The sequence below is a fragment of the Lontra canadensis genome, unplaced genomic scaffold, assembly GCF_010015895.1.
Source record: "Lontra canadensis isolate GAN:19392208 unplaced genomic scaffold, GSC_riverotter_1.0 scaffold132, whole genome shotgun sequence".
In the NCBI taxonomy this organism is placed as follows: Eukaryota; Metazoa; Chordata; class Mammalia; order Carnivora; family Mustelidae; genus Lontra; species Lontra canadensis.
In genome coordinates, this window is record NW_022631126.1 from 1,370,753 (window position 1) to 1,398,564 (window position 27,812).

At 54.1% G+C, this 27,812-nt stretch overlaps 2 protein-coding genes across 3 annotated transcripts; both read left to right on the plus strand.

The window, feature by feature from the left end:
* The first annotated feature begins 377 nt into the window (after positions 1–377).
* Positions 378–3,341, plus strand: PAGR1 (PAXIP1 associated glutamate rich protein 1). 2 transcript variants are annotated; one of them, XM_032842656.1, is made up of 4 exons: positions 378–479; positions 839–1,340; positions 1,523–1,605; positions 2,918–3,341. In XM_032842656.1, the coding sequence occupies exons 2-4, from the start codon at positions 859–861 to the stop codon at positions 3,115–3,117; spliced, it is 765 nt and encodes a 254-aa protein (XP_032698547.1). In that variant the 5' UTR covers positions 378–479; positions 839–858; the 3' UTR covers positions 3,118–3,341. The 2 variants fall into 2 exon arrangements, with proteins under 2 accessions (XP_032698547.1, XP_032698545.1); XM_032842654.1 differs by lacking the exon at positions 378–479 and having other exon boundaries at positions 564–1,340.
* Positions 3,342–3,785: 444 nt separating this feature from the next.
* Positions 3,786–27,626, plus strand: MVP (major vault protein). The gene is made up of 15 exons (XM_032842564.1): positions 3,786–3,892; positions 10,181–10,332; positions 10,593–10,788; positions 16,871–16,994; positions 17,101–17,232; positions 18,044–18,138; positions 18,419–18,655; positions 21,232–21,513; positions 22,483–22,727; positions 22,878–23,075; positions 23,993–24,379; positions 25,348–25,464; positions 25,641–25,767; positions 26,553–26,741; positions 27,364–27,626. Exons 2-15 carry the CDS (start codon positions 10,208–10,210, stop codon positions 27,580–27,582), a joined length of 2,673 nt encoding a protein of 890 aa, XP_032698455.1. The 5' UTR covers positions 3,786–3,892; positions 10,181–10,207; the 3' UTR covers positions 27,583–27,626.
* Positions 27,627–27,812: the final 186 nt, after the last annotated feature.

The following is a 27,812-nucleotide window of genomic DNA, read 5'->3' on the forward strand; positions in this document are numbered from 1 at the left end:
TTAAAAAAAAAAAAAAAAAAAAAAAAAAAAAAAAAGAGAGAGAGAGAGAGAAAGGAAAAAAAAAAAAGGCGTGGGGAGGGAAAAAAAAACTAAAAGTCTTTAAAAAAAAAAAAGGATACATCAAACAGATTATCCCTTTTTGTATGCCGGATGCTGCATGAGTCTGAAACACCAATAAACGGAGACTGCATGAGACTCGCCTCCTGCCTCAGTTGGTCCTTACATCTGTCCGCCGCCGGGTCCCGCGGTACTGCCCTCTTTCGGGCAGAATCTATCGGGTGTATGCGCATGCGCTCTCCCGGAGGCCATCTTTACTGTGGGCCGAAGCCAATTGTGCCCGAGCCTACCTGCGCATGTGCAATCTTCCCCACGCTTTCCTTTTTCCAAGTAGCTTCGGCTAGAGCGGAGCCTTCCGCGCCATCTCTGTGCGCTTGCGTACTGTGACCCTGCGCAGCGCGGGAGGCGGGTCTTAGCTTCAGGTGCGTACGGCGGCTGAGGCGGCTGAACTGCGAGGTGCGGGGCTAGGGCGCCCGATCCAGGTGTGGAGAGGGGTAGTGTGAAGGCTAGAGGAGCGGCTCCGCCCCTCTCCGGCCCGGAAAGTGGTTTCCGCATGTCCCTGGGAGTCTCAGAGGGCCGTAGCTGGATCCGTGGGGCGGGGTCCTTGGAGGGGGCTCAGCGCCACCTCCTGGAAACCCGCGGCCTCGTTGCTGGGACCGCCGTTGGAGCCTGATTGGTTGGAGACAATCCCTGAACTTCTGGGGAGCCCAATCCCTTGGGGGAGGGGGACGGGAGACCTCCCCCACCCCAGCTTGTCCTCCTGCATATCCTATCATCGCAGGGCCTCTCCCCTAGTAGCCTATGTCCCTTGTTCGTGGTCATGGAGACATTTCGACCACCATGGCGGTGCCTCTGTCTGAAGAAGGGGAAGTGACCTCTGGCCTCCAAGCTCTGGCCGTGGAGGATACTGGAGGCTCCTCTGCTTCGGCCAATAAAGCCGAGGAAGAGGGGGAAGGAGGCCGGGAGGAGACGGAGCATGAGGGGTCCGGGGCTGAGGAGATGCAGGGAGAAGCCCCCAGCGCTGAAGGGGAGGAGCATGCCAAGGGAGAATCGGAGGACTGGTGCGTGCCCTGCAGCGACGAGGAGGTGGAGCTCCCCTCCGATGGGCAGGCCTGGATGCCTCCGCCCTCAGAAATCCAGCGGCTCTATGAACTTCTGGCTGCCCACGGTACCCTGGAGCTTCAGGCTGAAATCCTGCCCCGTCGGCCACCCACCCCTGAGGCCCAGAGTGAGGAGGAGAGATCCGATGAGGAGCCTGAGGCCAAAGAGGAGGAAGAGGAAAAGTGAGGGCACACCCTTGCTCCCCGTTCCTGGGCTCGCTCCCTTGGTGCCAGAAATAAATTGGGAGGGGAGGTGGAACCCTGGAGCATGGAAAGTGAAGGGATGGAATGGGGAGGGGAGACCCGCAGGCTGGGATATTTGGGGAGACCACCCTCACCCTTCAATTTCTGTCCACCTGTCCCAGACCGCACATGCCTACAGAATTTGACTTTGACGATGAGCCAATGACACCGAAGGACTCCCTGATTGACCGGAGACGCACCCCAGGTACAGACATGGGGGAGAGGCAGGGGGAGGTGAAGGACCTCTACTCCCACTGACTAAAAGGTGAATCCCTAAAAGAGGCCTGTGTTTGGTGCTTTGGGTGCTACGAAACTTGTAGCTGTAGGAGAGAGCATTCCCCCAGTGGTGCCATCGTACCAGCTTGGATAGGTACCCTGTCTTCCTTTCCGAGATTTGCACAGGTGACTCCGTCAGGCTTCCCATTTCTTTTATCTTCATCTCCCCTAGAAGTTCAAGTCTTTCTGGTCATTCTTTATTATCTAGATCCTCATTCCCGTATTATTGTGTGACCCAACTGCCTTCCTGGAATCTACCCTGGAGCCATTCTTGATTTCTTTTTCTCTCATTCCAACATCCAGCTAGTAGCAAATCCTGTTAGCTCTGCCTCCACATTTCCAAGCTCAGCTGCTGCTCTCCACCTTCAACCCCACACCCTCATCCAAGCCATTATTTCTCTCTCATTTATTCATTCCCTTATTTATTTTTTACGGAAGGCATACCTGTGCACCTGACTGGGGGGTGGGGCGGGGAGGCAGAGGGCAGAGACTCTTAAGCATAAGCAGACTTCACCCCCAGCACAGAGCCCAACTTGAGGCTCAATCTCACGACCCCAAGGTCACGACTGGAGCCGAAATCAAAAGTTGGAAGCCCACCAACTGAGTCACCTAGGCGCCCCAAGCCATCTCTTTTGCCTGGATATTTGTGGTGGCACCTAACTGGTCTCCCTGCTTCCATTCTCCGCAACCAGAATGATCCTTTCAAAATATAAATCATGATGCTTCTCTGTTTAAAACCCTCCAAAGGATTCCGTTGTTGGGGGAAATAGCATGTCAAGAGAGAATCCAAACACCACTACTTCCCCTGACTGTCCAGGCCCCCAGGGTTTCCAGAGACATTTATTTCCATTTAAACTAAGAGATCCAAACCTCTCATCATGGTCTCTAAGTCATTTCTTTAACTACATATTTGATCCCGTCCACCACCTCCGCTATCCCCCAGCTCTTTATACTCTTCTTGGAACAGACCTCCCTATTCCTGTCCTGGGGCCTTTGCACTTGCTTGTCCCCCTGCCTGGATGTCTTTACCCTGGTCTTCATATTACTGGCCCCTTCTCATAGTTCATAGTTCAGATCTTCACTTTCTACTTCATCTGAGGTCCAGCCCCAAACCTCAGGGCCTCCATGACAGAGGCCTAGAAATCCGTATGTTTAATGAGGTCCCCAAGTAGTAACATCTAGGCAGGTCTGATGCACAGCACCTCACTCCAATCCACACTTCTTACCTTCCTTTTCTCCAGGAAGCTCTGCTCGGAGCCAGAAACGGGAGGCCCGCCTGGACAAGGTTCTCTCAGACATGAAGCGACACAAGAAGCTGGAGGAGCAGATCCTTCGTACTGGCAGGGACGTCTTCAGCCTGGACTCCGAGGACCCCAGCCCCACCAGTCCCCCACTCCGGTCCTCAGGGAGCACGCTCTTCCCCCGCCAGCGGAAATACTGAGTGCTGCCGCCGCCTTTAGGGTGCACAGCATTTGCCGTCTAGGGTCCTTCCCTAATCCAGGGTGCTGGGACACTGGGCAAAAGGAGAGAGAAAGAGAGAGGAGAGCCTTCCAAGCTCCCAGCACTGCCCCTTGCCAGAAAGAGAACGTGTGTGTGCCTAGTATGTGCTTTCTGTTAAACCTCTCTTTGGAGACCTGGACTGAATTTTCTGAATCCAAAATAAAAAAAAAAAAAACGCTAAGTTATCTTCTCTTCCAGGGTGGGCTGCTGCAGAAGCCCAGACAGGTGCGGAGGGGCGGGATCATAGTCACCCAGATGGGGAAGTTGAAATTAAGGCCACATGGGGCAGAGGCGAACTCAGCACCTGTCCCCCCTGCACCCACTCCCACTCCCCCCCAGTCTCCGGCCCTCTGATCCTTCCCAGTCTCATTTCAGCACTGCCAGCTGGCTTGGAGGCGGGAGCCTCCAGAGGGCTGAGCTGCAGTGCCTTCAGCTGCTGGAGAAGCCGCCCAGCGGAGAAACGCCCGGAACCAGCTGCGAGGGCCCTTTAAATAGCCAAGCCCCACCCCTCGGAGGCTGCCCTACCGGGAAGTGATCCTTAGAGCTGGGCCACGGTGTTTCCCCATCCAAGGGGGGGTGGTCTGTAACAGCGCGCTGCTTCCGGGTGTAATTCATACGAGTCCCAACGCCCCCAAGCCACTGGTGGGGCCGTGTGTCCCTCCAGGCTTTCCGAGCCCCGTCCTGCCTTCTAGCGCAGCTTGCTTCTGCTGGGGCAGGTAAGACTTCTCGGAGCCTGGGGAGGAAGGTGGGTGGAGGCTTACCCTTGGGAGGTTTGGCTTTTCTTGTTGGACTTTTTTTTTTCCCTGCCCTTCGAAGTAAAGGTAGGTCAACTTGTTACCTTGCCAACACTCCCCTACTTCAGGGTCCCACATAGAAGTAAGGGCAGAAGAAACTTGGGTCCATTCAGACTCCGTCCTGGGTTCCTGCTGCCAGCCTCTGCGCCCCCCCCCCCGCATCTGGGCTCTGGCCTGTCCTCTTGAGCTTTCAGAATGGGATTCCTGTCCCTACCTCCCGCCCCAGATCCTTCATCTCTGCCACATGTTAAGGCTTTCCTATTTGCCTCGCTTAAGGTTATGCCAGCTGTGGGCCTTGCAGATCCTGTGGGAAGTACTTAGCAAAGCAATCCTGAGGTAGGCTTGACTTCTAGAAGGCGTGGAGGTTGGTGAGCAAAGCTCTCTTTCTCTTTGGGAGCGTGAAAGGAAGGAATGCAAAACTCCTTGATTGCCAGCCTGTGACTGTGGGGATGTCAGAGCCCGCCCTTGACTTCTGGGAAGGTGGGGGATGGTGGTTGATTGAGGCAGATGGCCCTGTGTGGTCTGCTCCCTGCCCCGGGCGGACCCTGGGTTGTGAGGAGAAAGCTGGTTATTAGAGTGCCAGCCGGTGTGCTCCCTGAGAGCTCCTGCCTGTTTCCGCCTTTGGCACACGGAGCTCCCAGCCTGACCCAGGGTGAGGCTTTCTGGGTGGAGCAGCCACCTTGAATGGATGGCCCCCGGGACAGCCTGAGGTCTCCTAGGTTAACTCGGGCTTCCGGGTTGGATGGAGGCTGCCCTCCATCACCCACTCCCCTTGAAGCAGAAAATACTCGCCTGTAAAAGGCCGATCATTTGAAAATACTCAGCCCCACCCAGGTCCGGAGTCCTCCTTTTGTGTTTAGAATCTTAACCTTTCTTCGGGAAAAGCCTGGCCACTTCCTGGTTTGCCAGCTCTGTTCCAGGCTAAGGGCGGAATTCTGAGCCTGTCCTTCGAACATTGGGTGACCCTGAGCCGTGTTGCTTAACTTCTAGGATTAGATGAATCAGTTAAGGGCAATTAACACCTGGCACAGTCTAAGTCCTTAGTAAGTGGGAGCTGTTATCTGGGAGCTCTTGCCAAAGATCCATGTTCTGGGGTCTCTTCCCCCAGAATCTGGTGCAGCAGGTCTGGGTCAGGCCTGGGAATCAGCGTGAGTCAGAGCCACACTTTTCAGCTGGGTCGTGTGATGGAGCGAGTTTAGAAAACCTTGATCTGGGTCTGGGGTTCTAAAGCCTGGTTCCTGGGTCACTTCTCAACTAGGCAATCTTCTCCTTCAGGGATGAGGGTTAATCGTGAGCATCCGGGAGGTAGGATGAGGAGAAGCAGCATTCTGAGCTGGCAGAATTGTCCCCAGTGAGGCCACCAAGCTGCTCTTCCACGAGGTAGTTGTGGAGCTCAGAGAAGGAAGGAGTGCTTCCTCTTTCCCAGGAAGAGAAGGTCCTAAAACTTTGCTCTTAAACATCATTGCTGGGAGATAAAGTGTCCTAAACGTCCACTCTGGTCCCCTAAAGCTGGCAATAATTTCCCTAAACCAAGCCAGTGTGTAAGCAGCTTCTGTGCAGTCCCTGAGTCATGGTACTCTTGGTTTCTCCGAAACTTAGAATGTTTACAATCAGGGAAATTGCAAAGAGGAGACCCTGTTTATGCCAAAAGTCACGTACATTGTCCTAAACCTGGGCTTGATAGAGATGATGGCGGTGGGCCTCCCCTGCCCCTTCCAGCCTGGTTGGGAAGGGGGCGTGTGTTGGCTAGGTGGCTGGAGGAGAATAAGCAAATGCCGAACCCCCCCCACCAACAGTTTCCCATCTGCGCTCTTCCTGATTCTCCCTCCTCCCAGCTACCCTTTGAGCTCCCCTGCACTGGAGACCTCCTGTGCCCCCTGATCTCTTCACACCCAGGAAATGGTTACTCCTCTTTCCCTTCAGTCTGGGAGACTCCGGCTCTGAGCTAGCAAGTGGCCCAAGATCATGACTGCTCCTCCTTGCTGGGTGTTACAGTCAGCGCGAGAGCTTTTAAACACAGCAGCGCTCTGGGTGCCTGGGTGGCTCAGTCTGTCAAGCGCCCACATTTTTTTTTTTTTTTTTTTTTTTTTTTTTAAAGCTATGTTTATTTTAGAGCGAGAGCCCCTGCTGGGGAGGCGGGGGGGGGAGCGGATGGAGTTAGGGGCAGAGGAAGAGAGAGAATCCCAAGCAGACTCCTCGCTGAGCATTGAGCCTAACGTGTTGCCCCAGCTCATGACCCTGACATCATGAACGGAGCTGAAATCAAGAGTCAGCTGCTTACCCGCCCAGGCGCCCGGAGCATCCAGCTCTTGATCTCAGTCCAGGTGTTGATCTTAAGGCCGTGAGTTCAAGCCCTGTGTTGGGCTCCACGCTGGGTGTAGAGCTTACAGCGGGGGGTAGGAGAGTGGTGGGGGGGGGACAATGCTTGCCCCCCACAGCCCTGATGTCAGAATCAGCAGAGATCAGTGGTTTTCAAAGACCTCCAGGGCAGAGAGTAGCTGCTTGAGGCCAGAGCTGCTGGGACTTTAAGGTGCGCCCCGACCGAAAGGAATCTAGTTAAAATGACAGCCGACTCCGCAGCTCTTGCAGCCCAAGAAGTCCCCTCGCTAACAAGCTTCAGGCGAGGTGGACCCCGCCCGACGCAGAGCAGCACTCAGTAAGAAATAAGCTGGTCCCCGAGACACCTGCCCTTGGAGTCACTGCCAGGTGCTCACAGTTGACCCTGAAGGTAGCTGACTGGTAGTGACCAAAGAAACTCCTGAAAACCATAGTGTTAGGTTCCCTTTTGAGCCAAGACGCTGGTCAAGAACCACCTCTTAACTCGAGGTTGAACCCCACTGCTCATAGCATGTTTTGTTCTTTGCCCCACCACCCATTACTTTCCTATTTTCTTCACGGGTGTGGTGCCGTGTCTGAGGCTTTGGGCAAAAGTTGGCTGGCTCTTGCAGGAGTCTCATGACCCTTGAGGGAAGTGTGGTCTAGCAGAGATAGCCCAGGACAAGGGGGGCAGATCCTGGAAGCAGGCACCGAAAGGAGGCCTGCGTGGGTTTGGAGTTATGGGGGTGTGCAAACCCGTATGCTGCCCAGGAGCTTCCCAAGGTCAACACCGTTCTTGACTCTTGTTTTTTGAGGGTCCTCATACATTGGGAAGAAAATGTTCTGACTGTATGTGTCTGGTAAACCACAGAAGTCTCAATCTTGTGACAAACATGGTGCCTGAGTCAGGTCGTTTCCCGGTTCCCTGGAGAGGCCTCATCTCGAGGCTCCCTTCTGCAGATGATCAGAGTTAAACCCACTGTTCTTGGTTGAAGAGCCGGTGGTCTAGGTGGGAGGCACAGCTGGAGGGCATGGTGGGTTAAGACCCGGTCCTGGTACTGAGACAAGGCCTTGGCTTTGGAACAAGGCAGAAGCACAGGCAGGTCAGCTAGGAGGACTCGAAGCTGACTCACTGAGCTGGGCGAGGCTCTCAGCCTCCCTGACTGGGCCCAGCTGGGGTGACAGATGGTGGAGAGGTCTCAGCCATAGGGAGTGGAGCATTGTCCAAAAAGGACTCATTGGAGGCTGTTCCTGGGGCTTTGCTTCCCAGGCCTGCATGGCCTTTTACTGTTAAGCTCTTCCCTGGGGGGGTGGTGCCTCATGGAGCCCTGTCCACACCTCCGTTTATAGCCCTTAGCCCTTCCTCTCCCCCATCTGGCTTCCTGGCCAGGCTTCCACCCCACAGAGAACTTGGCAGGGGAGCAGCTGGAAAAGGCTTTACTTGGCTATCAGATGCCCCTTCTTTGCTAGTCTTCTAGCCCCACAGCTGGGGTGACAGGAGATTTGCCATCTTTCTGACCAGTCAACGGGCGGGGGGAGAGGGGGGGCCCTCTGGTGCTAGGCCGCACCCCCTGATTAAGAGAGCTGGAGCTCAGGCAGTAAGCCACATGAAGACCCGGGCTCCGTTCCAAATACTTTATGATGACCTCAGTTGCATAACTCGAGTAGATGCCCCATCCGTTCTCAGTTTACAGGCCCAGGAAATGGGTATAGGGAGGGCAACGGATTGTCTGAGGTTACCCCAACCAGGAAGGGATCCTGGGGGCTGTTCAGGGGCTTCATCAGGGAGCAGCTTCAGAACCATAGTTGGGAGGGACTGGGCCGAAGAGAGGAAGGAATAGGAAGGTCCAGGTGAAAGTGGGGACGAGAACCCATCCAGGAAAGCTGAAAGTCCTCCCCTTTATTTTCAGACATTACCTGAACACAACAGAAAGGGGAGCTCTGATGTTAGAAAAGCCACTCCTACTGGTTACGGGAAATGAACTTCACATAAAAAGGAGCCACAGAAAAGTATCAGGGTCAAATCCCATACAAAGTTTTAGAGCGAGAACATCCTTTAGGGCTGAAAAGTGTACCAGGAAAGTGGTCAAAGCCATAACCTTTCAAAATGAGGTAAGATATTAAGGAAACGGTATAAGGCAGGAAATTGGAACTGTAAGTGGGGGCAGTCTGGCTGACTCCAGGCCCCTAACTACGGTCCCATGCTGCCCTCGGAGAGGGATGGGACCAGCCATTCCCTCAGGACTCTCTTCCCAGTGGTACCCCTGATTTGCGGGGTGGAATGATTCAGAGTCCCTATGTGGGACTCCGCCACTTTGAGTTACACTGTGTAATCTGGGATCAACCAGCCTCATTTGGCTACCTTCATTAAAGTGTAATATTGCATTCCTCAGTTACACTAGTCACCTTACCGGTACTCAGTAGTGACACGTGGGCAGCCCAAAGAGCACAGCTTCAGAAGATGTCCGCCATTAGAGAAAGTTCTGTTGGATGATGCTGAAGTTGAAGGGTTTTAAGCAGGAGCCTGGCGGGTGATGTGAGTACAGTGGCCCAGGTGTGGGACAGTGGGGACAATAGGTGGGGACTATGGTAAGCAGGGAAGCTCGTGTCCCGTCCAAAGGGAGCAGGTGCAACCTGGCTGGCTCTGTCTGGTTCTGCCTAGGTGGGGGCAGGGGGTATGTGGCTTCTGCAAGAGAAGCAGCAAATCAGGAGTCTGGAAACTCGTAATTGTTCAACAGCAGCGACAGAAACGTACAGATTGTGTAAATGAAGCAAAACTCCTGGGCCTTGCCTCTGTTCTGTAATTCGTGGCTTCCGCCTGGTTCTCCTGTGGGAAGCCACACCCTCCTCCTTTCCCCTTTTCTCCTCTCGGTTTGGAAGTTGGGTGAACGGTGGAGTAGAGGAGGTGGCCTTCCTTTCTGGTGGTGGCTTCAAAAACATCTGACCAAAGGACTTTGAGTCCCCTAGCAAACTTTGTTCCCCTTGTGTGACTTCAAGGGATAGGTTGTCCCAAGTCCAAGGCATGTTGGGGTGGGGAGGGCAGGGATGGGGTTTAGGCACGACCTTCCTGAGCAGGCGGAGCATGGATTGGAACCACCCAGGATGCAGAAGGAGGTGGGAGTGGGGGTGGATGGGATACAGACCCATTTATTCCTTTTCCCTTCCCACTTACTGCCCCGACCCACAACTGCAGGAAACCAAGAGTGGTAACAAACCAGAGAGAACTGGGGAGGAAAGGACTAGAATAATTCGGTGTTTCTAATCCAGCTGATTCTAGGGAGTACCAGTTTCGCCAGGGATTCCTCCCTGGGGAGGCGGCCCATGTCTGGACAGTTCATCCCAGATGGCTTAAAGCGCGTGCACGTGTGTGTGTGTGTGTGTGTGTGTAAGGAGTGGGGCAGACGAAGATCGTGTAAATATTCTTGGGCCGTGGGCTAACATTTCAATACAGCTGGGGCCTCGGGAACCCCTCAAATAAAGGAGTCTGCATCGTTGGAGCCAGGGAGCCACTTGGAGCCAGAGCTCCCCGCTGTGTTGGGAAAGGCCACCGCAGCTCCAGAGTTTTGATCTAAAGCCCCTTCCAGTGTGGCAAGCAGTGTGGGAAAGGAAAGGAATACGCAGAGAGCCCTGGGCTTCTGGGGTTATGTATCCAGCAGTTCTCAGCAGGGGTCTGGATGGGCTACGATGCCCTGAGGGAGGAGAAGAAAGGCAGAGGCCGGCATGGGACGGTAGAGGGCGAAATGATGGGAACTGCGGGGGTGGGAGGTGGGTGGGGAGGAAGGACCCTCTTCCCCCATCCCCAGCTGGGCATGAGGCTTGGTGCTGCCTTTGCCAGGCACTTCCCACCCCCCACCCCTGTGCTCATCTTGTATCTGCTCCCCACCTGTCTGTCAGCCTGCAGCCCTGGTCTCAGGAGTTGCCATGGCAACTGAAGAGTCCATCATTCGTATCCCCCCGTACCACTACATCCACGTGCTGGACCAGAACAGCAACGTGTCCCGCGTGGAGGTCGGACCTAAGACTTATATCCGGCAGGACAATGAGAGGTGGGTGCTGGGACCTGGCCGTGGGGCGTCTGTTCATCTGGCTGGTACGATCCTCCGTCTCCTTCCTGTTCCCAGGCAGGGTTGTCTTCTGACCAAAGTCTCAGAAGACAAGACTTGGAGTCCCCTAGCAAACTTTGTTCCCTTTGTGTGACTCCAAGGGATATGTTGGGGACTTTGGAGTTTCTCCCCATTCGTTGTCCTGCTCAGAAGTGGGAACAGAAGCCCCCTGGGTCCTCACACTGCTTCTCACCCTCCAACAGGATCCTGTTTGCCCCCTTGCGCATGGTGACTGTCCCTCCACGCCACTACTGCACAGTGGCCAACCCTGTGTCCCGGGACCCCCAGGGCGCCGTGCTGTTCGACGTCACAGGGCAAGTACGGCTCCGCCATGCCGACCTAGAGATCCGGCTGACCCAGGACCCCTTCCCCCTGTACCCAGGGGAGGTGCTGGAAAAGGTACCTGACTTTGCTTCCTCCATGACCATACGTCCTTGTCCCAGGGCTCTGCATGGCCTTCAGATGGACACAAGCTGGGGCTGGGAGAGGGGGCGGGGGTGGCATCTGCTGGTTCTCACCAAGGACCGATCCTTGCTTCCTCCACCTGCCTCTGACCCCCACCTGTGCCCCTCCTTTGAGAGCTGGCAGCCCATCTCCGCACCTGACCTTCCAGGCTCCTGACACTGCTAGAAGCTCCTGACCAGTGTGATGCTAAATGGCTTTGCCAAGAGTGGGCATTCGTTCAAATGGTGCCAGATGCTGGTGGGTGGTGCCCGCAGTGGTGGACACGTCGTGGTCCAGGCTCTGACCCTGGGGACTGCCCTGCTGGAAGGCGTCACTGGCCTGCGCTCTTGGCCCAGCCCTTGTGCGTGTTGTCCTCAGGCCCTGGGCCCCGAGCAAACGGGCATCTGCCTTGATATCCATCTGCCTTCACCTCCTTGCCAGTTGATACTGGTTTACTCTGGGCGCCTCTACTCACCGGTGCTTCTTGATCCCGGAAGACTCCAGGCACCACCACCCCCAATTCCCCCGGGGAGCTTTGAGACCTTCCTGCCTACTTAGTGGCAGCTTCTTGGGGAGAAAATTGTGTGCATGTCCGGATAGAAAGAGCTGACGGGTAATTAGAATGTTAACCCTTGAGGAATCTGTGTGAGGAGCCTCCGAGAATTCCTTCTACTATTCTGGCCACTTCTGTGCAAATCTGAAACTATCAAAAGCCAAAAATTCTCCATACCCAGGTCCGACCTCAGATCAGATCAGATCAGCTCAGTTGCCCTGTGGGTGGGGAGCAGTGTGTGTGTGTATTTATTGGGGGGTGGTCTTCAGCCCGTGTCTAAATTTCCCTAGGATCTCCAGCCCACCGCCACTCCTTCTCTCACACCCCACATTCTCCAGGCCAGGAGGACAGGGCCTCTCCCTCTCTCCCTCCTCAGAGCCCAGTGTCAAGGAGATGTTCCCTTTCCACCCACCACTCCACTCTTGTCCCTCTCTGCCCCTGTGGCTTCTTTCCTCGGCTTCACTAAGGTGGTGCCTTGCTCCATCCTCCCTCCTCCTCCTCAGCTTTTGACTCCTGGGAACCTCACTAATGTCCTTGCAATAACCCTGTCAATGACTTGGCCTTCTTTTTTTTTTTTTTTTTTTTTAAAATATTTTACTTACTTATTTAACAGAGAGACAGAGATCACAAGTAGGCAGAGCAGCAGGCGGGGGTGGGGGTGTGGAACAGGCTCCCCGCCAAGCAGAGAGCCCAACGCGGTACTTGATCCCAGGACCCTGAGATCATGACCTGAGCCGAAGGCAGAGGCTTAACCCACTGAGGCACCCAGGCACCCCTGACTTGGCCTTCTTGACCTCAGCCCTGACCCTTGCCTCTTTTCCTTCTGCTTCAGCCCCTTCCGGTACCCTTGTCCAATGAGGACTTGGTATTACTCCCGCTTGGCCTACCTTGGAAATTCAGCCCCAGCTCCTCACCGTCTGCCTCCCTTTCCTGGGCCTCCTGTGTCCTCAGGGCTTCTCATTCTGTCTTCTTTCCCGTCCCTCAGATCCTCTTCCTGGTCTGTCTTTCCTACTCCAACAGGAGCTTATCATTTTAACTCTCTCGTGTGCAGGACTCATGGCAAAGCCCAGTCCTGGCTCGGTGTGACCCTTCACCTGTCCTTTCTGTTCTCACAGAAGATCTCACTGAGATGACAGGAATACAAGTAGCTGATGGGTTGAACGGTTCATTCCAAACCAAGCCCTGTTAAGTGGTTCTCTTCCTTCCTAACCAGCTTTCTCTCTACTTCTCTCTGCCTGCTTCTAAATATTTATCATTTTCCACTCTCTTCCTATTTTCTCGATTTTATTTATTTCTTGAGAGAGTGAGCGAGCACGCATGAGTGGGGAAGGAGAAGCAGACTCCCTGATGAGCAGGGAGTCCTAGGATAAGGCGGGGGCTCTATCCCAGGACCTCGAGGTCATGACCTGAGCCAGAGGCGGATGCTTAACCAATTAACCACCCAGGCACCCTCTTCCCATTTTCTGTCCTCACTCGGACAAATTTGTCATATACTTAGAAATCAAGGCCATCTGGCAGGCTCTGGGTCTGTGTCCCCTTCCCTTACTCGGTGTGTGTGCTTTTCTCCTTTCTACCTGCTGGAGCCTCCATCCACTGGGCCTGGGAACCCAGCTCCTCATTCCGTAGCTTTTTTTTTTTTTTTTTTTTTTTTTTTAATCCCAGTGTAATTACATACAGCAGGACGTTATATAGTGACTCAACAATTCCATGCATGACTCAGTGCTTATCACAGGAAAAGTGTACTCTTAGTCCCGTTTACCTAATTTCCCCATCCCCCCACTCTCCTCTTCTCTGGTGACCATTAGTTTGTTCTGTATAGTTAGGCGTCTGTTTCTTGGTTTGTCTTCCACCCCCCCCCCCTTATCAGTTTGTTTCTTAAATTCCACATTGAAGTGAAATCATAGGTATTTGTCTTTCTCTGACTTATTTTGCTTAGCATTATCCTCTCTAGATGCATTTACCTCATTGCAAATGGCAAGGTTTCATTCTTTTTTTTTTTTTTTTTTTTAAGATTTTATTTATTTGGCAGAGAGAGATCACAAGTAGGCAGAGAGGCAGGCAGAGGTGGGTGCGGGGGTGGGGAAGCAGGCTCCCTGCCGAGCAGAGAACCCCATGCGGGGCTTGATCCCAGGACTCTGGGATCATGACCTGAGCCGAAGGCAGAGGCTTAACAGACTGAACCACCCAGGAGCCCTAAGTTTTCATTCTTTATTTATGGCTGAGTCCTATCCCATCGTATGTATGTCCCTCATCTATTCCTTTAGTGATGGACACTTGAACTTTCTCTGTAATGTGGCTATTGTAAATAATGCTGCAGTAAACATTGGGGTACATGTATCCTTCCAAATGAGTATTTTCATATTCTTTGGGTAAATACCCAATAGTGTGATTACTGGATTGTAGAGCCATTCTATTTTTAATTTTTTTTTTTAAAGATTTTTATTTATTTGACAGAGGGAGAGCGCAACCAGGCAGAGAAGCAGAGGGAGAGGGAGAAGCAGGCTCCCCTCTGAGCAGGGAGTCCAATGTGGGGCTAGATCCCAGGACCCTGGGATCATGACCCGAGCTGAAGGCAGATGCTTAACCAGCTGAACCACCCAGGCGCCCCTCTTTTTAATTTTTTGAGGACCGCCCATACTGTTTCCCAGAGTGGCTGCCCCAGCTTGCATTCTCACCAACAGAGCACAAGAGTTCCTTTTTCTCCACATCTTCGCCAACACTGTTTCTTGTGTTTTTCATTTTAGCCATTCTGACAGGTGTGAAGTGATCTCTCATTATGGTTTTGATTTTCATTCCCCTGATGGTGAGTGATATTGAGCATCTTTTCGTGTGTCTTTTGGCCATCTGGAGGTCTTTGGAGAAACGTCTATTCATGTCTTCTGCCCAGTTTTAATTGGATTACTTTTTGGTGTTGAGTTGTATAAATTCTTCATGTATTTTGGATGTCGGAGATATCCTTGGCAATTATCTTCTCCCATTCTGTAGGTTGTCTTTTAGTTTTGTTGGTTGTTTTCTTTGCTTTGCAGAGACTTTTTATTTTGATGTAGTCCCAATGGTTATTTTTGCTTTTTTTTTTTTCTCTTGCCTCAAGAGACCTATCTAGAAAAACGTTTCTATAGCCAATGTCAGAGGCATGACTGTCTGTGCTGTCTTCTAGGGTTGTTATGGTTTCAGATCTCACATTTAGCTCCTTAATCCACTTTGAGTTAATTTTTGTGTAAGAAAGTGGTGCAGTTTCATTCTTTTGCATGGAGCTGTCCAGTTTTCCCAGCACCATCTGTTGAAATCACTCTTTCCCCATTGCATAATCTTGCCTCCTTTCTCGAAGATTAATTGACCGTACAGTCAAGGCTTTATTTCTGGGCTCTCTGTCCTGTGTCATTGATCTACGTGTCTATTTTGGTGTTGGTACCATACTGTTCTGATCACTACAGCTCTTTCAAGAGCTGGGCTCCTTCCCAGGACCCTGAGATCATGACCTGAGCTGAAACCAGATGCTCAACCGAGTCACCCAGGTGTCCCGCCAGTGTAGTTTGAATGAACTTCTGCACATTGGTGCGTAAGTCTGGTTTGCCATACGTAATTCCATATGCTATGCACGAGCTCAGCCATTCTCCTCTTGAGTATATTTTAGGGTGTTTCCAATTTATAGGGAAAAATTTTGCCACAAATGTACTTGTCTGTGGTGCACGCTGAAGTTTGCTGCCTTTTTCAAGAGTAGAAAATATTGGGGGACCTGGCTGGCTCAGCCAAAGTGACTTGACCTTGATCTCAGGGTCATAAGTTCAAGTCCTGCGTTGGGCATGGAGCCTACTTAAAATTAAAAAAAAAAGGGGGGGGGTAGAAACTACTAAGCATTGCCAGATCCCAGGATATGCACACCAAATCTAAAAGTATGAACCTTTAGGAGTGGCCTGTAAATTTGATTTCTAGCTATTTACTACCTTTTCTTTCCTTGCTTACATACTCTTTGATACTTGATCCTCTGCCCCATTTCCTCGTAAGCCCCTGCATCTGGTCCTTGCCCTCACCTCCACTGAGCTCACTTTGGCAAAGCCCCAAGGCCATCTCACTGCAGCCTAATGGCCATTCTTTCCCTCCCCCCCCCTCCCACCGCCAATCTGTTGTTCTCCCACATTCCCAATTTTATGTGATGATATCACTGGGTACCCAGTCACCTGAGTTGGAAGCCTGCAGTGATATGGGGGATGAACTGGAAGGAGACAAAGGTGGTAGGTGGAGACTGGTTAGTAAGAACTTTCCATCCTTCAGCTGAGAGACGTTGGCAGCTTAGGTGAGGGAAATGGCAGCAGTAGATAAAGGCAGACCCATCTTTCGATGGAACAGGTAGGAAGTGATGGTAGAGTAGATTTGGGAGGGGACAGACCTGCTGGTCTATATGTTCCTTCCAGAATGTGCCCCATCTCCTCCTCCTCCCACACCTTTGCATCCGAAGCCAGCTCTTCCTTTGAACCCCAGCTCAAATGCCACTTCTGAAGGACCTTTCCTAACTTCCTTTGGGCTTTTGCTGCCTCTCTGTCTCTTCCCGCTGATACCGTCCACGGTCTATTGAAGAGAAAGGTCTGTATCTGTCTTGTCACCTGCTGGAACTTGCAATCCATGAAGCCGGGGCTAGCCTGTGCCCTACCCGCCCCCCCCCCCACCGCTGCCACGGGCCAGCTTTGGGGGGTGTACATCGAAGGCGTCAAGGAAGGGCTTGCCTGCCCAGTGAGCCTCCAGCTTTGCCTCCAACCCCATGTGTGGCCAGTGGGAAGAGTGGAGTTACCTGACCTCCTCCACCCCAGGGCCACTCTGGGCAGAGTAAGGCGGGCAGGCAGGCTTCAGGAAGACGGCGGTTCAAGTCCTTTTCCTGTTCCTTACAAGTTGGGTGACCTTGAGCGTGTCTCTTAGCCTCTCTTTGGCTCTCTTTGCTTGCTTTCCTGCCTCCCTCAAACCAAAGACCAAGTGAAGTCCTACTCCTAGAAATCTTTCTACAAACTTCTAAAAGGTCTGGGTACTTGTTGCCAGGTGCCCCTTCCTGACAAAGGGAGATGTGATGTTTCCAGGACAGCAGCTGTTTTGTGACCATGAAGCAACCTTGCCAACAAAGCCACATGCCCAAAGTGTGTCTGTTACAGCTGTTCAGGCTTCCCACTTCCTTAACGCTCCCCAGAGGGCCCTGGTGCACACGAAGCCCAGAGGCGTTTCCCGCCTAGATTTGTAGCTCAGAATCACTTCTGAGCGCTTCCTCTGGAGGAACGTGTGTCCTTGGCTCACTGGCCGTGAGTCTGCTTGCTCTGTCACCTGTCTTTGTTCTTCAGACCAGATGGCTTTAGGACCACCCCTAGCTTGCATATTCCACTTGGGGGTTTGTCTGGGGACATGGGAAGATTGACACTGTGGCCTCTGACCTTCAGGGTATGGGGTTTGACTCCAGGGGCCACAGTACTGAATGTCCCATGACCTCCCTTCTTCCCCTGTTAGGACATCACACCCCTACAGGTGGTTCTGCCCAACACTGCCCTCCATCTTAAGGCGTTGCTGGATTTTGTGGATAAGAACGGAGACAAGGTGGTAGCAGGAGACGAGTGGCTATTTGAAGGACCTGGTAAGTTCCTTGCGTTGGCCGGCATCTGGGTCTGAGGCTCCCTGCATTTCCATGGTGGCTTTGATCCCTGCTGGACTTCACCCTCTGTACCCCCTTCCCTTCCCAGGCACCTATATCCCCCGGAAGGAGGTGGAGGTCTTGGAGATCATTCAGGCCACAGTCATCAGGCAGAACCAGGCCCTGCGGCTGAGGGCCCGCAAGGAGTGCTGGGACCGGGAGGGCAAGGAGAGGGTGACAGGTGGGGTCGATGGAGGGGGTACGGATGGGGGTGGGTGGGCCTTGTCTTGCCTGCGGGTGTGGGGATGGCCCCTTGCAGCCTGGGAGGAAGTGCTTGCCTGGTATGTCTTCGAAGCTTCTGGGGGCCACCATTGGCTGCTTTCCCCCCACCCAGCTTCATGTCACCTCTGCCCTGACCCTGTTACCATGAACATGCTGACCTGGCTTTTCTGTCCCCCTCCCCTTTACCATGGGCCGGGGGACAGCAGTCGGCGCCCCTCTCTAGATCAACAAAGCAGGTGTTGTATATAACTAGCAATTGTATTTGGCCCTTGTGATGTTCTCCGTCTGTGCCAGGAGTGGTTCAGAATGCTCTAGAAATGGGAACTCACATAGTCCCAAACCACCTCAAGTCCCTAGGAGTCCCCTTCTTCCTGTGACCTCACTGAGGCCCGAAGTGAGGTTACTTCCTGGGCTTTATGGTGAGCAAGGGCACTCTTGCTCCTTCCAGAAACGAGACCGTATCTCCCACTCTCTTAGGGGCAGTGCTGCCCACTTTGTGGGGAGGGAAAGGTTCATCTTTGGAGCTCAGAGAAGGCATGGCAGCCTTCGTGAGCCCTTAGGTGGCTTTGCCTATTGTCCTGGGTCGGGGTTGGTTTCCTCTGGCCTCAGAAAAGAATTAATGTGGGCACTCTCATCAGGCCCTGGCACCTGAGGCCATGGCATCTCCCCTACAGAGCCCGGCGGGTGCCCTGTTGTCTGAGCTGTGGGATGGGGCAGCTGGGGAGCAGTCCGGGTGACCTTTGACCCTCCTCTCTCCACCCTTGGCCCAGGAGAAGAATGGCTGGTCCGTGCCGTGGGCGCCTATCTCCCAGCAGTGTTCGAGGAGGTTCTGGATTTGGTGGATGCTGTGATCCTCACAGAAAAGGTCTGTGCTCTGGGGATGAAGGGACCCTGGAGTAGGCCTCACTACTAGTGGCCAGAGAACGTGACAGTAGATGAGAGGCAATATTTCTGAGGCCACTTGCAGAAAAATATGGAGGTCAGCTCCCTGAGGAGCATCCTGGGTCCTCTGAGGGTTAAAAGGTCCTCCTGGGCTGGTAGAGACTGGCATTCTGGCCCTCGAGCACTCGGTGGCCGGTGGGTCTCCCTCCCCTGAGGAAACTGGAGGTCGGTTTCCTCCAATGCCCTGATGTTTTGTTCCACAGACGGCCCTGCACCTCCGGGCTCGGCAGAACTTTCGAGACTTGAGAGGAGTGAGCCGCCGTACCGGGGAGGAGTGGTTGGTGACAGTGCAGGACACGGAGGCCCACGTGCCAGACGTCTACGAGGAGGTGCTAGGGATTGTGCCCATCACCACCCTGGGCCCCCACAACTACTGTGTGATTCTCGACCCGGTTGGACTGGATGGCAAGAACCAGCTGGGGCAAAAGCGTGTGGTCAAGGTAAAGGCCTCCAGCTCTCCTGGAAGGCTGAATGCCCTTGAGGGCTGTGAGGCCCTGGGACCCCTCCCTTCCCTCCTCCCACCCCAGGTCCACTTTCTAGAAGCATCAAGCTTGTTCTGGCTCCCTCGGTGCATTTGCACACCCGAGTTCTGTCTTTTGAGACACTGTACTATGGATCTCCCTGTGCCCCCCAACCTCTGTTTATACGTAGTCTCTTCTGCAGGCCCCTCCTGGGGCCCATCCATTCCTGCCATCCTGGAAACTTTGTCCTTGTCCTGCACAAAACAAACCTCTTGGTTTATACTTCTCCCCACCTGCTGCCTCACCCTTCCCTTAATGAGACACTGGCCTGCCAGGGATTGGCAGGGATCTGCTGGGAGGCTCCAGACCACAGATATTCTAGGCTTTGGGAGTGGTGTGCTTCTCTTGCCATCACTTAACGGTGCCCTTGGAGCAAAAGCACAGACAGCTTGTAAACGAAAAAGTGTCTTTGCGTCCCTGTAACATTATGCTTCCAGAAACAGGCGGATCTGTCAGTGGATGAATGGATAACAAATTGTGGCCTCTCCACACAGTGGAATATCCTTTAGCTATAAAAAGAAACAAACGTGTACTGATGTTTGTGTACTAATGATCAGGGTGTACTCACACCTGCTGCTCCACGGATAAACAAACATTCTAAGCAGAAGAGGCCACGCATAAAAAGACCACATATTGCATGATTCCATTTATGTAAAATGTCCCAGATGGGTAAATCCATAGATAGAAATAGATGATCGTTTATAGCGAGTAGGGATGGACAGACATTAGCTGCTGCTGAGTACAGGGCTTTTCAAGGTGATGAAAATATCCTGGGGTTAGAGCACAGTGGTGATTGGACAACTCTGTGGACAGCCCAGAATAGCTAACCTGTATACCTTATTTATTTACTTATTTTTAAGGTTTTATTTCTAAGTAATCTCTACACCTAACATGGGGGTCAAACTCAAAACCCCAAGATCGGGGGTTGCACGTTCCACTGAGCGAGCCAGCCTGGCACCTCTGAATTGTGTGTGTGTGTGTGTGTGTGTGTGTGTGTGTGTGTGTCTGTGTGTGTCTGTGTGTGTGTGTTTTAAGATTTTTTTTTTTTTTAAGATTTTATTTATTTGACAGAGAGGGAGATCACAAGTAGGCAGAGAGGCAGGGGTGGGGTGGGGGAAGCAAACTTAACTGCTGAGCAGAGAGCCCGATGTGGGGCTCAACCCCAGGACCCTGAGATCATGACCTGAGCCGAAGGCAGAGGCTTTACCCTTAACCCACTGAGCCACCCAGGTGCCCCTTTTTTATGATTTTTTATTTATTTGACAGACATAGATCACAAGTAGGCAGAGAGGCAGGCAGAGAGAGAGGAGGAAGCAGGCTCCCTGCTGAGCAGAGAGCCTGATGCAGGGCTTGACCCCAGGACCCTGGGACCATGACCCGATTGAAGGCAGAGGATTTAATCCACCAAGTCACCCAGGAGCCTATATATATATAAAAATATACATATATTAATATATATATATAAAATATATATATATATTAAAAATTATATATATATATATTTTGAAGATTTTATTTGTTAGAGAGAGAAAGCTCAAGTGCACAAGCAGGGGAAACAGCAGGCAGAGGGAGAAGTAGGCTCCCTACTACTACTACTACTACTTCTACTACTCCCTACTAAGCAGGGAGCCTGATGCAGGACTTGATCCCAAGACCCTGGGATCATGACCTGAAACAAATGCAGACTCTTAACTGACTGAGCCCCCCCAGGCACCCGTGAACTGTATACTTTATTTTTTCCCCTTTTTAAAAATTTCAGTTTCAATTAACATCTAAGGTATTACAGGTTTCAGAGGTAGAGGTCAGTAACTTGAATTGTATACTTTTTTTATTTATGCTAAGCAGTGACTATGTAATGTAGTTCTGCTTTTTTAAAATTTTACTTATTTATTTGATAGAGACACACAGCAAGAGAGGGAACACAAGCAGGAGGAATGGAAGAGGGAGAAGCAGGCTCCCTGCCGAGCAGAGATTCCCGATGCGATGCGGGACTTAATCCCAGGACTCTGGGATCATGACCCAAGCTGAAGGCAGACACCCAATGACTAAGCCACCCAGGCGCCCCTGAATTGTATACTTTAAACGAACAAATTTTATAGCATATAGATTATATCTCAAACATATAATTAAAAAAAAAAAAAAAGCCAGATTTGGCCCAACGACAGGGTCCGCCAATGCCATCCCAAGGAAACAAGGCATGGGAGAAACGGCAACGGAAGCTCTCTTCTGAATTGTCAAGCCTGCGAAGGTCCCGCTCATGACCGTGTACAGAATTCGTCAAGGGTGGTTTGGACCATATGAGGTCTGTAGGCATTTGTAGAGAGTCCCCCGGTCCAGACGGTGCCTCACTGTATCACAGCAGGAGTGTGTGTGGGGAGCTCTGGGGGCTCCTGTTCTCAACACAAGCCTGTGACTGCAGGAAGGGCTGTCCGGGGTGCAAGTCAGGGACGCAGCCGTGGGTGGCGCCCGCTCCTAACCCCATGTCTCTCCCCCAGGGTGAAAAGTCCTTTTTCCTTCAGCCCGGAGAGCGGCTGGAACGAGGCATCCAGGACGTCTACGTGCTGTCAGAGCAGCAGGGGCTGCTGCTGAGGGCCCTGCAGCCCCTGGAGGAGGGAGAAGAAGGAGAGAAAGTCTCCCACCAGGCTGGGGACCGCTGGCTTATCCGGGGGCCCCTGGAGTATGTGCCGTCTGCCAAGGTGATGGTGGTGGAGGAGCGTCAGGCCATCCCTCTGGATGAGAACGAGGGCATCTACGTGCAGGATGTCAAGACTGGAAGGGTAACAGCTGAGGGATGGGTGTCTTCACCGCTCCGTGGCCGTGGAGGTGGCTTGCGTGGGCTGACGGGGACAGGTGCGCCGTGGGGTGGGGGACTTCGACAGCCTTGATGGTGGCATCTGAGCTGGCTGGCTGGTGGGCGTGAGGGCATTCTGGGGAGTGTTTGCCTTCCCTCTTTTTAGAGAGGGAGTGGGGAGGGGCAGAGGGAGAAGGGGAGAGAATCCTGGGCCCCACGCCCAGTGCAGAGCCCAGTGCAGCACCCAGTGCGGCTTGATCTCATGTGACCTGAGGCAGAATCAGGAGTCAGATGCTTAACTGACTGAGCCACCCAGGCACCGCATTAAATAGCTCACTTTAAGTTTGAGGAAATCCCCCAAGGGAAGTGATGAGCCAGGTTTTAGGATGGGGACTCTGGTCCCAGGATAAAGGTCTGACTGGGGAGTGGCCTAGGAGCACCAAGAACCCATGAAGAACTCCTCTCCCATGTGCTTATCCTGGTGGAATCCTTCCTCTTCGCCCCCTCATCTGAAGCCTTGAACTTGGTTTGACCTAGAACCACATCTCCAACCTCTTTCTCTAAGAGTCCAACCTAGAAGTAGAGCTCAGAATCCCAGGGAATGTTAGTGGATATTACCTATTTCCTAGGATTGACTGCCTCTGTCCCTAGGATGCCCTCCAAGTTGCCCTGAGAAGGAAAATTACAGAAGAAATCAGATCGAACCCTTACCACAGACCAGGTTCTCAGCACTAGACCCGGGCGAGGTCCTTCATTCCTCGACCCAGGGAGGTGGCCGGTGGCAGGTCCGTTCTGTGGATGGGGACCTAAAGCCTGGCAGACCCGCTCCGGAGACTGAACCCAGCCGCCGCGCTCTCCTGCCCCCGAGACCAGCTCTGTTTTGGGACAGCTGGCTGCGTCCTTCTCCCTCTTACCTTCCCACGTGACGTCCCCTGCCTTGTCCTCCTCTCTCAAGGTACGTGCTGTGATCGGAAGCACCTACATGCTGACCCAGGACGAAGTCCTGTGGGAGAAGGAGCTGCCCCCTGGGGTGGAGGAGCTGCTGAACAAGGGGCAGGACCCTCTGGCCGACAGGGGTGAGAGGGAGACGTCCAAGAGCCCTCAGCCCACCACTGTCCGGAACAAGACCCGTGTGGTCAGCTACCGGGTCCCCCACAACGCGGCTGTGCAGGTGTATGACTACAGGGAGAAGAAGGCTCGGTGAGGGGCCGGCTGGGGGGTGGGGGGCGAAGTGGGATGGGTGACTTGGTGGGGGGGCAGGCCGTGGGGGCTGGTGGCGAGGTGGGACAGGTGACTGGGGGGTGAAGGTGAGGGGTTCTCCATGTGTCTGACTCCATGCTCCTTCTGCAGTGTGGTCTTTGGGCCCGAGCTGGTGTCGCTGGGTCCTGAAGAGCAGTTCACCGTGTTGTCCCTCTCGGCCGGGAGGCCCAAGCGTCCCCACGCTCGCCGTGCACTCTGCCTGCTGCTTGGGCCTGACTTCTTCACAGATGTCATCACCATCGAGACCGCAGACCACGCGAGGTTGCAGCTTCAGCTTGCCTACAACTGGTGAGTGGCAGGGAGGGACCGAGAGGTCAGCGGTGCCGGGCTCGTCATGGGGGCAGGACGCCCAACTCCATGCCGTGGCTGAGAAGGAAACCCAGCCTGATGCCCAAGGCGGGTGATGGGAAGGTGCAGGCTCCCCTCCCAGGAGTAGGATTTGGTGGACGTGGTTGGGGGGACCTCCCCAGCTAAATGTGTCCAGCCAACCATGTAAGGGCAAGGTTCTGCAAATGTCAGCCAGACACGCCCCATTGGAGGGGACATATGTGGGCAATTGTCACAAGCACACACTCAGGGGCTCACTGCCTGGGTCCCAGCCCTGCTGCCTGCTAGCTGTGGACCTGGGCAAGGGACTCGGCACTTTCCTCAGTTTCCCGATCTGTAAAATGAGAACGGCCACCATCCACCTCCCAGGGCTGTTGAAAGGGTACAGCGAGGATTAGAGCAGTGCCCCACACCCCACATGTAGTTAGTACCAGCGCCTGGAGCTTCGGGGGCAGGGGCAGGAGTCCCATCCAGAAGCTGGGCTCCACCTCCACCACCTCTTGGCCAGGACTGTGACAGAGGCAGATGGGTGTGGACATCTCGGGGGCGTGACAGCTAAGAGCATAGACCAGAGTCACGCTCCCCGAGTTCAGCTCTCCACCTTGCCGCAATCCTGTGACTTCAGGGCTGTCCCTTGACCTCCCTGAGCCTCTATTTCCTCGTCTGTGAGAGGGAATAACACCCATCCCTACCGCCTAGGGTGGCTGAGAGAATGAGATGGGACCCACCTGGGCACATGGCGGGTATGAGTTCACCCTCTCCATTGAGAGACCCTGGCCGGTCATAGAGGGTGGGCGTCCGAGTCCCTTTCAGAGACGAGAGACTTGCTGTGTCCTGGAGGAAAACGGTGTCCCCATTCTGGGCCTCTTTGCTCACAGGCACTTCGAGGTGAGTGATCGGAAGGACCCTAAAGAGACAGCCAAGCTCTTCTCGGTGCCTGACTTTGTGGGCGACGCCTGCAAGGCCATCGCGTCCCGGGTGCGGGGTGCCGTGGCCTCCGTCACCTTCGACGACTTCCACAAGAACTCCGCCCGCATCATCCGCACGGCTGTCTTCGGCTTTGAGACCCTGGAAACCAAGGGGCCTGAGAAAAGGACCCTGCCCCAGCCCCGGGACCGGGCCATCTTCGCCCAGAACGGACTGGTGGTCAGCAGCGTGGACGTGCAGTCGGTGGAGCCCGTGGACCAGCGGACCCGGGACGCCCTGCAGCGCAGCGTCCAGCTGGCCATCGAGATCACCACCAACTCCCAGGAGGCAGCTGCAAAGTGAGTATGGCCTGGGGGAGGGGCGCCTGCTGCTGACGCTGCCCCCTGTGTGCTGGACCTCTCCACCGTCCTTCCTCACCCTCAGCCCTCGGCCAGGACCTGGGTGATGTGGCATCCCCGCCCCAGTCGGCCCGCCGTCCCCCTTAGCAGATAGGGTGGGCCACTTCAAGTACAACCCCGTGCCAACCTGCGCCAGTGGCGTCCTGTCTTGCTTGTGCTAGAACCCACACTCACTTCTGTGGCCTTCCAGTCCTGCCTCCCCCACTCCACCTTCCAGCCTCTCCCCAGGCTCACGTGCTCTGATCCCCACCCCCTCCAGCTCCTTTCTGCCCCTTGACAGCACAGCAGGGTTCCCACGGTAGGGCCCTCTGCACTGGCCGTTCCCTGGGCTTGGAATGCTTTTCCACCCTAGAGCGCTCCTTGGAGGGCCTCTTTCTTCCTGAAAAGCACCCTCTCTGCCTGGCCCTGCTGTCACTAAACCCGTTTTCAGGGAACTTGTCACTGTCAGAAATGACCCGCATTCATTTGGTTCTCCTGCCTGAAAGCTCAGTTGCATGGAAGCAGGGGCCTTGGTCATGGCTGCATCCCCCGTGCTTAGAATCGCGCCAGATGGGGCGCCTGGGTGGCTCAGTGGGTTAAAACCTCTGCCTTCGGCTTGGGTCGTGATCCCAGGGTCCTGGGATCGAGCCCCGCATCAGGCGCTCTGCTCAGTGGGGAGCCTGCTTCTCTCTCTCTCTACCTGCCTCTCTGCCTACTTGTGATCTCTGCCTGTCAAATAAATAAATAAAATTAAAAAAAAAAAAACGAAAAAGAATCGCACCAGGCTGGCAACGTGCACATTCGTCTTCTGTTTGTGTGCTGAGTGCCGCCCGTGTGCGCGGCAGATCAGTAGGCCCTGCCTTTGGAGTTCTGTTGGAGATCGGGCCCATGCCAGCATCTTCCCTGTCCCTGTCCCCTCTCCCATCCAGGCACGAGGCTCAGAGGCTTGAGCAAGAAGCCCGCGGCCGGCTCGAGAGACAGAAGATCTTGGACCAGTCCGAAGCTGAGAAAGCTCGCAGGGAGCTCTTGGAGCTGGAGGCTCTGAGGTGGGTTGAGAACCAGAAGAAAAGAAGGCTGGGCCTCTGCAGCAGCAGCGGGTGGAGGGAGTAGAGCATGAGGGACACCTGCTCTGGCATAAGTCAAGGCTGGGGGAGGGCCAGGCTGGGCCAGGCATTCTCCTGGGTGTCCCCCGACTCTTCCTCACCCCCTCCAATGCCCCTAGCACCGCCGTGGAGAGCACAGGGACCGCCAAGGCAGAGGCTGAGTCCCGCGCGGAGGCCCTGCGCATTGAGGGGGAGGGCTCCGTGCTGCAGGCCAAGCTGAAAGCGGAGGCCTTGGCCATTGAGACGGTGAGTGGGGGCGATGCCTATGGGAGGGCAGGGACTTGGGGATCCCCATCACTGCACCCCAGCACCCCTCAGTTTGTTTCCCGAGATTAAGAGTCTCTTATGGTTTGTCCCCCTCTCTGCTTTCGTTTTTTCTTTCTTTCTTCTCTTCCCCTATGATCCTCTGCCTTGTTTCTCAAATACCACATACCAGTGAGACCATATGATGATTGTCTTTCTCTGACTGACTTAGTTCGCTGAGCATAATACCCTCTAGTTCCAACCTCAGAGAAAGAGAGAGAAGCTTAATAAGCAGGCTCCATGCCTAGCTTGGAGCCCCACACAGGGCTTGATCTCACAACCCAGAGATCATGACCTGAGCTGAAATAGAGAGTCAGATGCTTAACCAACTGAACCACCCAGGCGCCCCTGTTAAAGCCCTATTTAAATATTGGGTGGTTTATGAAGTCCTTTGCCCTGTCTGGTGTGTAACACTCGTGCAAATGTTGGCCAGCTTTGTGACAACCTTTGCATTGTCTTACACACATGGTCTTACTTAATGCTTGACATCCCATTAAGGGGTAAGTAGTATATCCATAGGACAGATGAGGAAACCAAGGCTTAGATTAAGGACTCCCACTGCTCCCTAGCTTAAAAGGTAGCCCAGCGAGGATCCATAGCTAGTCGACCAGCAGTTTGCAGTTCCATCCCTTGGCCTCTGGTCCTTCAGGCCTGCTGGTTGGGGGACTTGCTGGACCATTCCCAGGGGCCCCACAAGGGAAAGAATGCTGCGTCTCCCTCTCTTCCAGGAGGCTGAGCTCCAGCGGGTACAGAAAGTGAGAGAGCTAGAACTAGCCTACGCCCGGTCCCAGCTGGAGCTGGAGGTGAGCAAGGCCCAGCAGCTGGCTGAGGTGGAGGTGAATAAGTTCAAGCAGATGACCGAGGCCCTGGGCCCCAGCACCATCAGGGATCTTGCAGTGGCCGGGCCAGAGATGCAGGTAAGAGTGGGGAGGGAGCAGGAGAGTGTGTGTGTGTGACTCAGGACCATACTTGGAACCCAGAAGGCAGCGCTGGGGGCAGAGGGGCTGGGGGAGGTGGAGATGGGACAGTCCTGTACCCCATGTCCGTGTCCTCTGTTGGGCACTGCACTAGCTTCATCCGGGATGGACAGTAAGCAGCTGAGCCACCAGTCTGTGGTCAGTGCTTTAAAGGAAGTCAGGTGGGTGCTGCTGGATGGCTTAGGGAGAGCGGCTCTGAGGAGGGGATGCTTGAGGTCAGAGTAGAGTTGACAGGAGCTTCCTGGGAGACCGTTCAAGGACAGAGACACAGAGAACAAAACTCAGTGTGTTTAGGAACAGAAAGGACCATATGGCCGTAACCCAGGATGAATGGTGAGCGGCTGAAGGCAGGACGGGGGTGGCTGGGTCTTCTAGGTCTCCTGTGCCCCAGGAAGAAACTTCAGGTTCCCCGCTCCCCCTCTTCACTTCTTATCCCAGACTTCTCCTGGGAGGATGGCTTGGGTGGCAGCCCTGGTGGCAGATGGATGTGGGTGGGGGCGGAGGAGCAGAGGAAGGGACAAGGGCCTGACTCCCCCTCCCCGGTCGCCTCTTGCCCTTCCAGGTAAAACTGCTCCAGAGCCTGGGGCTCAAGTCCGCCCTCATCACCGATGGCTCCACGCCCATCAACCTCTTCAACACAGCCTTAGGTCTGCTGGGGGTGGGGTCTGAGGGCCAGCCACCGGCCCAGAAAGTGGCCGGCAAGCCCGGCCCCACGGAGGGCTTGCTTCTTGGGTCCACTCCCGTCCCTCCAGTTCCTGGAGGCAACCACGTCGTGCCTTAACTCTGAGCTGCACTTACCAATAAAACACTTCTGGGCATTGAAACAACCTGGGCCTCGCGTCTGCATCACAAGGGAGCTTAGTGGATTCCCCTGAAATCTTAAGGTAGTACTACAGACTGTCCTCCTCTGTCAGGTGGAGAGGAAACTGAGGCAGGGAGAAGTCCTAGCTGATAGGAATGTGACCCTGCAGTCTAAACGGCCAGACGGTCTTTTGGCGGTCAGCCGTCTTG

What these genes read in the sequence shown, in the direction of transcription:
- PAGR1 (XM_032842656.1), top strand. Translation starts at nt 859, where the DNA reads ATGTCCCTTGTTCGTGGTCATGGAGACATTTCGACCACCATGGCGGTG. An exon ending in AAAGAGGAGGAAGAGGAAAA is followed by an intron (nt 1,341 to 1,522) that starts GTGAGGGCACAC and finishes CACCTGTCCCAG; the next exon opens with ACCGCACATGCCTACAGAAT. An exon ending in TGACCGGAGACGCACCCCAG is followed by an intron (nt 1,606 to 2,917) that starts GTACAGACATGG and finishes CCTTTTCTCCAG; the next exon opens with GAAGCTCTGCTCGGAGCCAG.
- MVP (XM_032842564.1), top strand. Translation starts at nt 10,208, where the DNA reads ATGGCAACTGAAGAGTCCATCATTCGTATCCCCCCGTACCACTACATC. An exon ending in TTGGAGCTGGAGGCTCTGAG is followed by an intron (nt 25,465 to 25,640) that starts GTGGGTTGAGAA and finishes CAATGCCCCTAG; the next exon opens with CACCGCCGTGGAGAGCACAG. An exon ending in AGGCCTTGGCCATTGAGACG is followed by an intron (nt 25,768 to 26,552) that starts GTGAGTGGGGGC and finishes CCTCTCTTCCAG; the next exon opens with GAGGCTGAGCTCCAGCGGGT.